Source organism: Cavia porcellus, unplaced genomic scaffold (assembly GCF_034190915.1).
Source record: "Cavia porcellus strain 051 isolate PalLab524CR breed Dunkin Hartley unplaced genomic scaffold, mCavPor4.1 scaffold_31, whole genome shotgun sequence".
NCBI lineage: Eukaryota > Metazoa > Chordata > Mammalia > Rodentia > Caviidae > Cavia > Cavia porcellus.
In genome coordinates, this window is record NW_026947514.1 from 1,816,016 (window position 1) to 1,830,254 (window position 14,239).

The 14,239-nt window shown below is 59.4% G+C and overlaps 1 protein-coding gene across 3 annotated transcripts; it reads right to left on the reverse strand.

Annotated features, from left to right (window-relative positions):
- Window positions 1-641: 641 nt before the first annotated feature.
- Lbhd2 (LBH domain containing 2) lies at window positions 642-5,058 on the reverse strand. Of its 3 annotated transcripts, none has more exons than XM_063241311.1 (4): window positions 4,460-5,058; window positions 3,395-3,478; window positions 1,815-1,971; window positions 642-957 (listed from the first exon to the last, which is right to left on the reverse strand). In XM_063241311.1, the coding sequence occupies exons 2-4, from the start codon at window positions 3,461-3,463 to the stop codon at window positions 869-871; spliced, it is 315 nt and encodes a 104-aa protein (XP_063097381.1). In that variant the 5' UTR covers window positions 3,464-3,478; window positions 4,460-5,058; the 3' UTR covers window positions 642-868. The 3 variants fall into 3 exon arrangements, with proteins under 3 accessions (XP_063097381.1, XP_063097382.1, XP_023417865.2); XM_063241312.1 differs by lacking the exon at window positions 4,460-5,058 and adding an exon at window positions 3,706-4,249; XM_023562097.2 differs by lacking the exon at window positions 4,460-5,058 and adding an exon at window positions 3,706-4,248 and having other exon boundaries at window positions 3,395-3,613.
- Between the last annotated feature and the right edge of the window lie 9,181 nt (window positions 5,059-14,239).

Genomic DNA, 14,239 nt, shown 5'->3' on the forward strand with positions numbered 1-14,239 from the left:
CCAGCTGGAGCCCGCATTTAAAATCACGCGTGGCTCCCACTGTGCCAGCTTTTGGGGGTTGGAGAGAGGTCTTATGCACCCTGGGGCTAGTGGGATGCCAGGAGATGAGGGGCCATGTCCCCACCTCCCCTCCAGCCCCCAGCCTGTGCTTTGGTCTGAGCGTACCTGCGCACACAGCAGCGTCCTCAGGTCTGGCTCAGACTGGCCAAGGGCCGGGCCCAGGATGGGAGGGAAGGAACCCTGGACAGGGATCAGCTTCCTGTCCCAGAGCCAGGCTCCTCCTGCTCCAGGACAGAGCCACAGGACCTTGTCAATGGACATTTTGGAGGAACGACACCCCTGAAAGGACAGAAGGAGCTGCTTCCCATTCCAGCGTCCCACCTGGGTTCTATGGCCAGCTTGGTGGCTCCCAGGAAGGGACAGGGAGGCCACTTAGAAGCGGCTAGTCCCGTCTAGGCAGCCCAAGCTGGGAGAGTCCAGAACAGCGACATGGAGCAGTAAACACCACAGTCCTGGACGACACCACCCTTCAGTCTTCTAGCCCTGCCACCCTGCATGCCTAACACCCACACAGGCCCCCACCTGGCACCCTGGGTCCAGGACCATCCTCAGCCCCTGCCGTCCACTCCAAGGATGCCTACTGGCCACCAGCAAGTGCCTTTATTTCTGCTTCAATCTGCTGAGTGAGGAGGGTATGTGCTAGGCCTGTGCGGTGGCGGTATGTGGCAGGGGCCGAGGTCCTGGCCAGGCCTAGTGAGGTGGGAGGCTCTGCTGCCTGCTGTGCAGGCAGGCCCACCTCCACTGTGCCTGCAGCCCTGGCACTGAGGCTCTCCCAGCAATCAGCAGAGCCACGTCACATCCTCATCTGTCACTGGGCGGGGGGTGCCTGGTCTCTGGAGCCGGCACACTCACTGTCAGCCTCATCCGCTGGTGCTCCTGGCTGACTCGAGGAGAGGGCTGCCAAGATAAAAAAGTCTGGATGTTGTGGGGCTACAGCCATGGCGGGTACCAGAGGTCCAAGGTGAACCTGGGACAGGCACACAGGCAAGGGCACACACTCTGCCTCAGGGGAGATGGCCACCCAGCTCCAGGGAGGATGGGGACAGCTCTGGGAGTGGCTCCCCTCTTCTACAGAGAGAAGGGGCGGCAGAGTGAAGGTGGCCCAGGACACCAGGATCTCTCCAGAGCCCAAGACCCAGAGGTCACCTGAAGGGCCGTCCCCAGTGACAGCCTGGGCACTGGAAGGAGGCTGGCAGAGGATGACGGGGTTGGGGCAGAGACAGGGGCTGGGGACATGGGGTTAGGGAGACACTGCCTCAGGGCTAAGGCTGGGGACAGGGAGCAACAGCCAGACTGTGGGTGGGGCTGAATTCATTTCCTCCTCAAGGGGAGAACCCTCAGGGGCTTCAGGGCCAAGTTCAGCCCTTGCATTTCCTCCCGGGGGCCCCACCACCCACCTTCCTGTGCCTCAGACCTGGCTCTGTGACCCTCTTGCCCCACAGTCCTGTGAAGGCTCCAGTCTTTAAACGTGGCACCTGCTGCCAGGACAGGAGCAGCCACAGGGCCACCACGTCCTCCGTGCTGCAGTACCCTGGCCATCCAAGGCCTGGGGGCAGCGCACCAGTGCAGGTCCAAAGTCTCCAATGGAGGTCAGGGTGGAGAGGCGGGGACTAGCTGGCTGTGCCCTTCCTGGGGCCCCAGGCTGCAGGAAGGTGGAGGGGAGGCCAGGCCAGGCCCAGGCACCAGGGAGGCCTCGCTTCTCATCCAGATGACAATGCCCGTCTCAGCACCCCTGTGGGCAGCCCAGGACTCACCAGCAGCAGCCAGGCTCTGAGGGGGACCCTTCTGGATGCCCTCTGGGGGCCAGCGCAGCTCCCCACTTTCCACAGCTCCTGCCTCACTGGGCTCCACTACAATGGAGGGCAGCCGATGGGCCAGGCGAGGCCCCTTCTCCCGGGTACCAGCTGCAGCCTACAGGAGGGTGGGCAAGGTGAGGGCGATGTCAGGTCCCAGGTACTTGCCAGCTCAGATCCCCAGGACAGGGCTGAGTCTGGGGGCCTGCGGGGTCCTGGGGAGCCGGTTCATACCCCCCAGGCTCAGCCCCACAGGCCCCCACTGCAGACACCCTGAGACTGGAGAGAAGTCCTCAAGAGCTCCTCTCAGGGAGCGTGCACCCCAGCCACTGCCAGCACCCGAGCCCTCGAAGCCCCTCATTAGGGTCTTCCCTGCTGGGCTCTTGGCCCTCTCCCTCTGCTCAGAGGAGCCACTGGAAGGCGTTGCCACGGCAACCTGAGCTCTGGCACTCGATCATTGTTCAGTGCCCACACCAGCCCTCCGGGTGCCCTCAGTGTCTCCGCCTCCCATTCAAGGCCTCTGGAGGCAGAGGCTGTGGCAAGACCTCGGAACCCCACCATTTCTGGTGCCCCAGCTCCTGCCTGGACAGCTCCTTCCTGGAGCCACACCCCCATCTCTTGGGGCTATAATGGCAGCTGGGGCAGGTACACTTTCCCCCCCAGGCACAGGTGCCCCAAGGAAGGGCAGGTGCCCAGCAGGCAGTACACTGCCAAGCAGTCCTGACATTGCCTTGGCAGCTGACAGCAGACCTCAAAGCATGCTCCTGGCTCTGCCCAGAAGCCTCTTTAACCAGGTGCCACGGGGGACCCTGATGTGTGGAGCCATATGTGCCCCCAGGATGTGTTACCTGAGGACTGAAGAGCAGATTGGACGGCTCTGCCCCTGTGCCATTTCCAGACTGCACCCTGGACAGGGTTGGTGCCCAAGCCAGCAGGGCCTGCTGGGTGGCTGTGCCTGAGACCCAGATGCAAGCCCACTCCAGGCAGCTGTCTGGGCATGGACCCGCTGTTCCCAGCCCCGCTGGGGCTCAGCATCCCAGGGCTCCATTCCTTTGTGCCAGGACTCGGGTTTTGCTGTGTGGACACCTGCCCACACTTTCTCATGCCTCAGTCCCCGCAGGTTGGGGCTCTGGCCCTGCACAACCATACAGCCAGCAAAGTGTGCTCTGGGCTTGGGGAACAGCCCTGGTATCCCCAGGGCCAGAGTGGGTGCTGAGTGAGCAGGGCTGGCTTGCCTCTAATTGCTTTATTCACCAGACTTCTATAAAAGAGCAACTGGCCAGGCATGGTGGCACACGCCTATAATCCCAGCAGTCAAGAGGCTGAGGCAGGAGGATCACCACAAATTCCAGGCCAACCTGGGCTACCTGGTGAGATCCTCTCTCAATAAATAGGTAAATAAATAAATAAACAAACAAGCAACTGTATCCCAACTTGTGCCGGTAACCTGAGGGCAGCAGGGAGGACAGACATGCCCAAGGTCGTGGTCTGGCCGGAGCCTGGCTCCCTCCCGTCCCACACAGAGCACCCTGGCCACTCACCTTCCCTGCTGGGCTCCCGGTGCCCTTAGTCGGGCCTCCCTCGGATACCATGGACTGCGGGGTGCTCATGCTGCCGCCGCCACACTAAAACAGGGAAGGCTTGTGGATGCCTTGCCTGCCAGAGGCTTCAAGCTGCTCAGCCACACCCACCTTGGACTGCTGCAGGCCGGGCCAGGGCCTGTGGCTGTTCCCACCAGCCAGGAGCCAAGAGGCCCAGGCCTGAAACAGAGAGAGAGAGAGAGAAACGGAGACAGAGAAACAGACAGAGAAGCAAGGACAGACAGACAGAAACAGAGAGACTCACTGCACACCTCAGGGCCAGGCCCTCAAGACCCAGCTCACAGGCCCCAGACCTTCTCCTCTCTGCACTTGGCAATGCCCACCCACGCGGGCCACAGCCGCCATCTCCAGCCTCCAGGCCAAGCTCTGCTGTGTCCCTGGCCGGGCCTCAGACCCCACCTACACTGTGGTTCAGGCAGACACAGAGATGAGGTCTGGCAGGGGGGAGCACCAGGGAGGGCAGCAGTGCCAGTAGCACTGGGCTCTGGGAAGGGGTGCCATGAGCCCCCAGCAAGGGGAGGGCAAGCTGGGGTCGGCTCAGGTCCACGCAGCCCACAGCCTGGGGAAGGGGTGCGAGCAGCCACCCAGGTGTGCAGCCGGTCCCCGCAGGCCCTCCTCCCACTGCTCCGCTCAGCTCCCTCGAACTTCAGCCAGAGCCCAGGATGGCCTGGCTGGAGCGCAGAGAGAGGTCTGGGGACCCGTCAGACAGGGTGAGGGACTGCGGGCGGGAGCAGGCAAAGCGAGAGAGGTCAGCGGGAAGCGGCGGCGGAGCTGTCCAGTCGCAGCGCCCACGGCCATCTCCCCTCCCTTCCTCCCCCCTTCGCCTCCTCCCCCCCTCAGCCCCTCCTCCTCCGCCCACCCGCAGCCGCTGCAGGTGCGCAGGCCAGGTGTGCAGAGCCGGGCTGACCGCGGAGCCCACCCCGCGCCTTCGCCACGGAGCCCCGTACCTCACGCCCTCCCAGCCCGCGCCTGGCCGCCAGGGTCCGCGGGGCGCCCCGCACTCACAGTCACGCTCGCCAGGCTGGGTCTCCACGCTCGCTGGGCTGGGTCTCCTCGCTCCCCGCGCGCTCTCGCCTCCCGCGCTTTCCACCCACGCGCCTCGTTCACACTCACGCCCTCCGCCACGGGGTGGGGCGCCCCAAACCGTGGCCCAGGCGATGCCAGCTCCCCCACGCAGGGCCTCGGCCTCCCCAGCCTGACCCCGGCCCTTGCAGACTGGGCTCCCCAAAGTCAGCGCTCAGAGATCTGAGGCGCGGGATTAGGCGGGCCAGATCCGTAGGAAGAGGACACGACAGGTCCACCTGGGACAACAGAAGGGAGCAACAAAGAGGACACGGAAAGCACCAAACTGGGACGTGGCATCGCCCCTGAGCTCCTTCCCGTCTTCTTCCCCCAAAGTAGCCAAACAGCCCCGGCACATCCAGCCTCATCAGCTGGAGCCCAGGAGCCCCCCTGAGGTGAGGGCCACCATCTCCCACCCATGAATCCCTCAGCTGCCCAGCAACTGTCGGCCACCAAGGCTACTTAACACCTGGCTTCCAACATCTGTGTATCCTGCCACTGTCCTGCTGCCATCCCCTCCCGGTCATCTTCTGCCACCCAGTCACCCTTCAACCACCATGGGACAACAACCACCTGACACCCATCATCAGTGACCCAGTGTCCACCTACCGGCCACACTCTAACCCCACCCCCCGTCCAGCAATCCATCACCTTCCAGCCTGCACCATCCCCATCAGTGGGCACGCGCCAGCCACACCCCCAGTTTACCGGGCACCAGCACATGTGAAAATCCCCTCAAGCCAACATTCATTCACCGTTCGTGTATCTGCCACCCATGCAGAGGGTGGGTGACCGCTCTCCACCATGTTTGGCAACCATGCTGAGTGCTGTGGCACACTCGGGTAATCCCAGCTACTCAGAGAAGCTGAAGCGGGAGGATCCTAAATTTGAGGCCAGGCTCAAACTTAGCCAGATCTTGTCTCAAAAAAAAAAAAAAAAAAAAAAGAGAGAGAGAAAAGAAAAAACATAAAGAAGCTGGAGATTTAGCTCAGTGGAGGGCTGGGGATTTAGCTCAGCAGCATAAGCACCTGCCTTGCAAGCAGGCAGTCGTGAGTTCCATCCCCAGTACCGATTAAAAAAAAAAAACTGCAAAAAAAGAGATTTAGCTCAGTGGAATAAGTGCCTGCCTGGCAAGGGCAAGGTCATGAGTTCAATCCCTGGTACCAAGAAATAAAATAAAAAGAGGGTAGGGCTGTAGCTCAATGGTAGAGTGCCCCCAAGTTCCACATCCAGGGCTGAAAGAGACAACTATCTGCCCATCTACCACTCATCCTCACCTTCACTCCATTATCCGTCCACGATCCACCTGCCAGAGTTACCCACTAGCCTCCACCCGCAGGCGACGTCCATCTGTCCTTCACCACTGCTCCTCCATTCTTAGCTCTACCACTCCAATCCTTCCATTCATCCACCTACCACCCACTGTCTGTTATCTCCTATCCATTCAGTGTCCAGTTCATAAGACCCTCAGTCCATCTACATGTCCATTGTCTAGCCGCAATTCACTCTGCACCCTGAGTCTGTCCCAGTGTCACCTCCATCTATTGCTATCCATCCATTCTAAAAAATTAGATCCAGTGTTGTCTGTGTGCCCAGCAGTGCTCCAGCCGCTGAGGACAGGGCAGAGAGCCTTCATCCTCCGAGACCCATCCACCTACACGCACTCACCATGCAACACGCCCATCTAGTGCTGACTGTCCATTCACCGACTGCCCATTTGTACCGTGAGGCCATTTATTTATCATATTCCACTCACCTCCCTCCACCCACCCTCCATCTCTCCATCTCTACCCATTCACCTTCCCATGCAGCCAACTTTATGAATCTCCATCTCCCTATCCAGTGGCCAACTCCCTCCCCTCTGCACTTCCTGGCAATAATCCACACCCTCCTATCCATCCAGTTACAACTGTCCACTTATTTGTCATCTGTTCCCCACTCATGTACCACAAGCCACCATCCAGCTTCCACCTGACCCCACCTGTCCAGCTCTCACGATCAGTCCTACATCCATTAACACTTAGCCTCATCTGTCCACCCACCCTCTGGGGATAGATCGATCCACCATGATCACCCTCATACTGTTTATCCACCTCCCACCTAAACCGGCACGACTCACCCAGCAATGGCCTGCAGTTCATCTGCCACTCACAGTTCATTCAGAATCCATCCAGCCCGTCAGGTCAGCATCTGGACCGATCCATGCCTCCATCTGTCCACTTACCAGACGGTCGTACTATTAACCAGCTGCCATCGTGTGCCAGGCTGCCAGTTCCTCTGCAGCCACACCCCCGCGTCTATCTACTGGGCTCGCACTCGTTCCACCACTGCGTCCATCACCTGTCAACCCTAGTACCTCACCCATCTGTTTTCTTCTTGTACTTGCAAAACAGAAGCACCAATCAACTGCTTTCACTTCTGTGTCTCCATCACTCATTTCTATCACCATTCCTGGACCCAGGAATTCATAGCCTACACTTCCCTTTATTCCTAATCATTACTATTTGTGCCTGTGCCACGTGATCCTGGAGCATAGTCCTGGTGGCTCTGGATGATGCAGCGCAGGCAGCCACCTTCAGGAGAAGACCCACCGATGTGGGTGGTCCCAGCCCACAGGCCATGACCTGGACAGAACAAACGGGAAAGAGACGAATGTTCTGCTGGGGCCGAGCTGGAGTCTCCCGGGTCACCGTGAGCACCGGCTTCCCCTTTAGCTTCTAACTTGGACCTGGACTGGTGCTGCATCCTTCGATCCCTCACTTTTCTGACTTCCTCCTCTGAGGCTGAGCAGCTGCTGGACCCGGAGCTCTCGAACCCGTGGGCCTAAGAGCCAGTGGGGTTACACATCTCCACTGACCGGTCCACTAGGGAGCCCAGCAGGGTATCTAGTAAACAGTATACACTCACCATTTGGTGTCTGTGCTGGATGCCGGAGGCATTAAAGAGTAAGCAGACTAAAAGGACCAAACAGCCAGGTATGGTGGTGCACACTGTAAGCTCAGGCACTCTGGAGGCTGAAGCAGGCAGATTGCAAGTTTGCCCAGCCTGGGTAATTTGGGAAGAATTTATCTCAAAATCAAAAAGGGGTTGGGGACATGGCTCAGTGTGAAGACCCTAGATTCACACACCACCACCACCCTGCAGTATGGAGAGGAAGGGCAGTGTAAAAAGTGTACACCGCATGGAGATGTCCATGCTCTGTCTCTGGACATGGCTGAGCCAGGCTCTCCACATGTCAAGGCAGGAGGGGGAGAGCACCTTACGGGTCAGGAGAGTCAGAGGGCCAGGGGGGAGAAGGGGAGCGAGACTGGAAAGGGGGTGGCACAAAGTATGCAATGTGGCAATGCGGTGTGGGGCAGGGAGGGGCCAAGGCTAACTGAGGGTCCTTGCTGAGGCCAGCAGGCACCCATTCTCCACAGATGAGCACCCAGTTAGCTAAGTTCCTCGGAAGGAGCCCTAGACGCTCACCTCTACCTCTCAAGGACGGGGCTCGGCCCAGGGTCACAGTGTGCCCAGTAGGTCAGATCCAGGCCACTGGGCTCCGGGGATACAGGCCGCCTCTTGCCCTAGCCCAGGCCCTGGTGTCAAACTCCACCCATCGCTTTCCACCCAGCCCCCAGACACTTGGCCTTCTTCCTTCTTCCTTCTTCCTGAGTGTGGTGGGTGTCAGCTGTCACCTAAGGTGTTGGTGTCACCTAGGTGTCAGCTGAGGGGAGGTGCAGATGACAGAGCTCACACAAGTGCCCAGGGGCCTTTGCTGCCCCGGGGCACCCAGACTGGGTTCAGCCTGCAGAGCCGCCTGGAGCCCACCCTGCTCCTGTCTGGGATCCTGGTCTTCCTCTGTCCTGCCCCACCGTGGCGACCCCACAAGAGAGTGACAGCGGCGGAGCCCACGGAGTGGGGCGCATCGCGGCGGGGCTGTGTGTCCTCAGGACAGTGCACTGCAAAGAGGGTAAGGGCCACTCAGGCCATGCTGAGTCTGCGGCTGCCTCGAGCCCCCCACTGACCGCGCCCCCCTCTGACCGCGCCCCCGCTGACCGCCCCCCCCCCACCACGCGAGCGTGGCGCGCAGCCCGCCGTGCTCTGTCGCCCTCTGGTGGCCACAGCTGGTAGCACGACCGGACTCCCGGCCCGCGGGGACCACAGGCGGGGACTTTTAGTGTCCCAGCTGGACAAAGCTTCTGGACCTCAATAATCAGATTTCGGAGATTAGAAAATACCCTAGTGAAGGAGCGCTGCATCCCCGGGGCCGCGTCCTCTCTGCGCCACCTCGCGGCCGGCCACGCGCGCCAGGCGCAGCCCGGGGAGGCCACAGACGCAGCCCCTGTGCAGCCTGCGCCTTCGCCCCGCGTCTCCTCCCGAGGCCCCCCGTCCGCGCCCCGACGCCAGGGCAGAGCAACCGGGTGGACGGTGCTGTCCCACCCCGCGCGGCCCTCTGGTACAGCCAGGGAGACTGATGCTCAAGGAGGGGAAGTCGGACAGACTTGTGGCCGAGCGCTACCGTCTCAGTGAGACAGGCGGGGAAGTTGAGGCCGGGGGCATCCCTCCACCTCCGGCAGAGCGAAGGGTGACAGGATCTCCGATTAGTGGGTCCCGGGCTGCAGCCAGATGGCCCGGAGGACAGCACAGGGGGACAGGCGACCAGAGAAGATGGAGGTTGAACCCAAGGACAAAGCTCGGTGGGAAGGGCGACTGACAGGGTAGCAGGGGAGGCGTGGGAGGTGACCAGAGCAGGGGAGGGAGTTGCCCAAGGCCACGTCCTAGGGCAAGATCATCGCTCCCCACCCCTACGCCCTGGTCTTCCTGTGGCCTCACCAGTCGCATACGGTTTATACAGGGGTTTGTGCCTGGCTCTGGGTGGGTGAGCAGGTGGTCTCTAGAGCCCCTGAGGACTCGGGGACCCTCATGCCTGGACACAGCCCAAACCCACAGCCACCAGACAGACAGCCACTCAGGACAGCTGCTGTTCACAGAGATGGGACAGACCCAGCCTGTGGTGACAGGTGCAAAGGGGAAGGGCAGCGCCTCACGCTGGCACCAGCGCACAGCACAGAACCGGTCTGGCAGGAGGGGGAGTCACTGAGCTCCCGCCCTGCCTCGAGGCAGATGCCACCCAGTACTCGGCCTGTGTCTAGGTCTCATCCTTTGTCCACTGAATATCACCCCCTTCCAGAGGAGGAAACCAGTACAGAGACAGAGGAAGCCACCAGGGCCATGGAGGGCAGCACACGGTGGAGCTCCAGCTGTGGGGTCACCTGGGCCACCTGTGAGTCACAGCTGCCTGCTGTGGGGGGTGGGGAGTCAGACTCCTCCCCACACCCTTCAGAGCACACAGTCAGCTGCACCCCAGTGGAGGCGGGGGACCTTCAGCCAGTTGCCCTCTGTCCCCTGATACTGAGACTGAGAGGACAAGTGCCTTGTCCCAGCCACACAGCTGCAAAGGGCAGAGCTGGCCAGCTGCCCCTGGGGGATCCCAGTTCTCCTTCCTCCTGCTGTGGCTCCACAGGACCAGGGTGGGTATCGCCCAGGGCCCCCAGAGTCTGCCCACCCCGAAGTCTCTCGAGCCATCATTCTGGCTGGCGAGGCCTGGGGGTCTGGTGAAGTCTTTGTGTGCCTCGGCAAAGCTGTGACCAGGCTCCACAGGTAGAGGACAGCCCCACCCACTCCAACCCCACCTATAGCTTGGGACAGGGGTTGTTCAAGGCCAGCATGGCAGGGCCACAGGGTGGGGCCTGCCAGCCTGCCTGCCCCATCCTGCCCAGCCTCTGTGCCCTGGTACAGCCAGGAGAAACAACTGTCCACGTGTGACCCTAGAGAGGTACACGGCCCCTCCCAGCAGTCCAAGCCTCCCCATTCATCCCCCACCCAGTCTTTCTACCTGGGCAGTGACCCAGCCGGGCAGGCCAGCGCTCTGGCCTGGCATCTCCTCCAAAGGCACTGTGACGCCGGCCAGCCTGCAGCACCAGGCACCACTGGAGAGTGCCAGCCCGGAACTCCTATGTGGACCATGTTGTCTGACACCGGTGGGTCCCGAGGATGCACACTGGGTGTGGAAGGGGGGCACATGAGGGCGGCCAGGCCAATACCGATGGCGCTGCGGCTGGCGCGTTGGAGTGTGCACCTTGTCTGTCGGGAGGCAATGACAATCATTATCCCTTCCCCGATTTCTGCAGATGAGGAAGAATCTGCCCAAGCAGTGTCCAAAGCAGAGGTCACTCTGAGGCCCCTAAATCCGTTCTCACTCAACCCTGGCTGGGAGGGATGGTGTTGTTTGGGCCTGAATGTCCTCTAAGGGCCCCATGATGGCAGCTTGGTCCCTCGACCTGGTGCTATTGGGGGAGGTAGGGCCTAGGGGCAAGAAGCGGGGTCACCTGGGGAAGTGGGGACCCTGAAGGTGGGGGCTGGTTCCTCCCCTTGCTAGGCTCCTGGCCTCCACCTGAGTCCCCAGGTGCTGCTGCTCTCCCACCTGGAGATTACACCTTGAGAAGCAGATGGTGGCAGTGAGACCGGAAGACAAGAGGGTCCTCACCCTGTCCTTCCAGGTCCCATCTGTCCACAACAGGCCACACTGTCCCTCGGGCCTCCTGTGCCCAGGGTTCTGCTGGCCACAGGCTCCGCGCAGTCTGGGCTCACTCAGCTCACTGTGTGCCACGAGGTGGGAGGTGGGATGGTGCCCGCTCTAAGCTGCTTCCCTGTGTTGTGGAGCAGAAGGGAGCGGCCGGAGAGGGACTGAGAGGAGAGTGCTTTCCCTGAGGTCCCCAGGGGAGCTGCTTTGGGGCAATTGGTGGTGAGTGAGCCAGGACCTGCCACTGAGTCTCAGCTACTCAGCCTCCCAAGCCTCAGTTTGCCTGCTGTGAAATAAGGGTGACTCCTGAGTGCCCCTCTCCCAGGTCTCCTGTGTGTTAGAGCCTAGTGTGCAGAGCAGGCACTGACGCATCTGCAGTCCTGTGGGAACCCCAGACGCCCCCATCCTGACTTCTGGCCCTGCTGCACCCCTCCAACCTGGGTAGCATGGTAAGCTTTAGGCTCTGGGAAGGGAAGGCCCAGACCAAAGGCCCCGGGTGCCAGGCTGGGATCTTGCCCTCTTCTCTGGGCAATGAGGAGCCACGCAGGGCTCCTGAGCACTGAAGGGCTGAGGTCAGGAGGGGCAGCACAGTCAGGTCGGGTTCGGCTCTGCCCACTCGTCATCACTGTTACCACTGCCCTCTGTGACTGGAGGACTCTGCAGTCCCATGCCCGTTGTGACTGTGGACTGCATGGTGACCTCCCTGAGCTCAGATGAGGATCTGGGGTTTCAGCATCACCGAGTCTCAGGGCTGCATGGCTTCCTGGACTAGTAGAGACTGGAACCAGCCATTTGCCTGCCTGGACAGCAGGGTGGCCTTTAATGGGGACACTGCCAGGGGCCCTGAGGAGCCCGGAGGACAAACTTCCCACCTCTCTCCCTCCCTCCCACCCCATGTCCCCCAGCAGGGCCCTCCTTGATTTGCACCTGTGTGTAGCAGGCTGAGGTGGAGATGGCTGGGGAGGGGATCACAAGACCTGGAACACAGCCAGGTCCTTCCTGCATTGTCTTTTGGCCCCTATCTTTTCCTCTGTCACCAAACTTCTCTCCAGCGCTCGCTCGAATAATGCTAATCTGGGGTGCCAGTTGTTTCCTGTGGGCCTGGCTGGCATGCATGTTTGAGGCTGTATTTTAAACCCATGTGTCAGGCTGATGTTCCCACTCCGACAGGAGTTGTCCCCAGCCTAGCTGCCCTCCCTGGGGGCTGCTGGGGTCTCCTGGGGGGGACCCTGGCTCCTTGGGCCTCTATGACAACAGCTCTCAATCCCGCCCCTTTCCCCACATCCAGCTCCTGGAGGAGGCCCTGCATGCCTGCCCTTCTCTTGTGCCCTGACGTTAACATGGCACTTCCTTTGTGTCTGATCCTGGGGTACAGCCCAGGCCCCTGGCCTTCCAAGTCCTCACTGTGGGCAGCTCAGGTGTTAGCAATGTCAGGGAGACCTGCAGCCAGGGGTGTCTGGAGCTGAAACCTCAGGAGCCCTGGCCAAGAGCAGCAGTGCCATAGGGCCGGTGGACCATGGCAGGCAGGCAGGGCCAGGCTGATGCTCTGGGGCCTGGCTCAGTCCGGGCTCTCGGCCTGTCCAGTGCTGCAGCTGGCACCTCTGCCCCATGCTATGCCATGCTGCTTCCCTGTGGAACCTTCCCAGGCCTGTCACTACCCCTCACCTCCACCCCCTTAGGGGGTCCCATTATCTGGGGTTTCAGTCAGTGAGTGCCCATCCTCCGAGCCCTCCCAGCCTACTACTGGGTGCTGATCCTTACAATTCTCCCTTGTTACCCACCATGCTGTGGGCTGAAACACTATTTTAGTCCATGTTTGTGCTACACAATGATTCCTTCATTGTGGGGAGCTGGAATGTGAAGATGGTACCTCTCAATTCTTTGTACTTCCCTTTCCCCTACCTACCCTTCCTCCTCCATTTTTGGTTCCTTTTGCAAAAGATCTGTCTCCTTGTGTCTTGGTTACTTTTCTTTCGATGTTAGGGACAAAATACCTAGCACCCAAAATGAAGGAAGGAAAGGTTTATTTAGCTCACAGTTTGTGGAGGTTTCAGTCCATCCTCAGCTGGCTCCAAGGCAGGGTGGCATGGCTGAGGGCAACAGTTCATGGCAGCAGAAGACAGCAAAGTAACAAGAGCAAAATGGGTGTAGGGGAGCAAGCTTCTCTTAATCCCTCACATTGTAAGCAGGTCAGCCCCACTAGGGTGGGTGTAGCACTTACACCACCTGCATACTTTCCTCCTGCACAGACTGAGGATGTTTCCAAAGAAGGGCCCTACCTGCTACTTAGTTAGGAAGTGGCTTAGTTAAACTTCAAAGTTTCTCAGGTTGACACAGTGCCTTAATCATCACAATCCACTGATTGGCAATTTGGCAAACAGACACATTTCTTTAAATCAGCCTGCACATACAATGACGTTTATTTTTTATAATTTTATAACTAAAACCTTATATTGCAGGTGTAACAATTCTTAAGAACCAGTATTAAGTCTCTCAACATTATATTATTTTAGAATCATAACATTTTGTTCTTGGCCCCCCAAAGATTAATGTGCATCCCTTTATGTAAAAGACATTTAGTCCATCTGCAAGAGTTGCAAAGTCATAACAGTCTCAGCACTGCTGAAAAGTCCAAGTCCCAAGTCTCCTCCTCGTAAATGTAAGGTACACTCTGAGCTGCAAGACCCTGTGCAAATGAAAACAAAGTCAAACACTTTCAATGTTCAGCGTCACAAGATAAACATCCCCATTCCAAAAATTACAAACACAGGATGGTACAAAGGATTGGGACAAAAGCAAGTCCAAAATCCAGGAGGGCAAATATTAAGTCCTGTAGTTCCATATTCAGCATCTGAAGCAATTTGTGGCAAATTGTGAGCTCCAAAGGGCTTGTGTGACTCTACTGCTATAGCACTTCTGGTGCTTGTAGACCCTTCACCTCTCTCAGGCCTGCTTTGCTCTCTCCCTGCAGCTTTCCTTAGATGATCCACACTCCGGGCTTTTCCAAACTTCTGGTGTCTCCACTGCACCTTTGGCTTCACATTCTCAGCTTCACACACTGCCCTCCTAGGAACACACTGCCTGGCCTCCTAGGCCTACTGAAATCAAGTTGGCAGCCTTTTTAACCTCAGAACTCTTGTATGCACCTAAAACCAGCA

Excerpts from the sequence above, each read along its gene's own strand:
- Lbhd2 (XM_063241311.1), bottom strand. The coding sequence starts at position 3,463 with ATGAGCACCCCGCAGTCCATGGTATCCGAGGGAGGCCCGACTAAGGGC. Across the intron at positions 1,972-3,394 it reads CCGGGAGCCCAGCAGGGAAG|GCTGCAGCTGGTACCCGGGA; the intron begins GTGAGTGGCCAG and ends ACCCTCCTGTAG. Across the intron at positions 958-1,814 it reads TCAGAGCCTGGCTGCTGCTG|CCCTCTCCTCGAGTCAGCCA; the intron begins GTGAGTCCTGGG and ends TTATCTTGGCAG.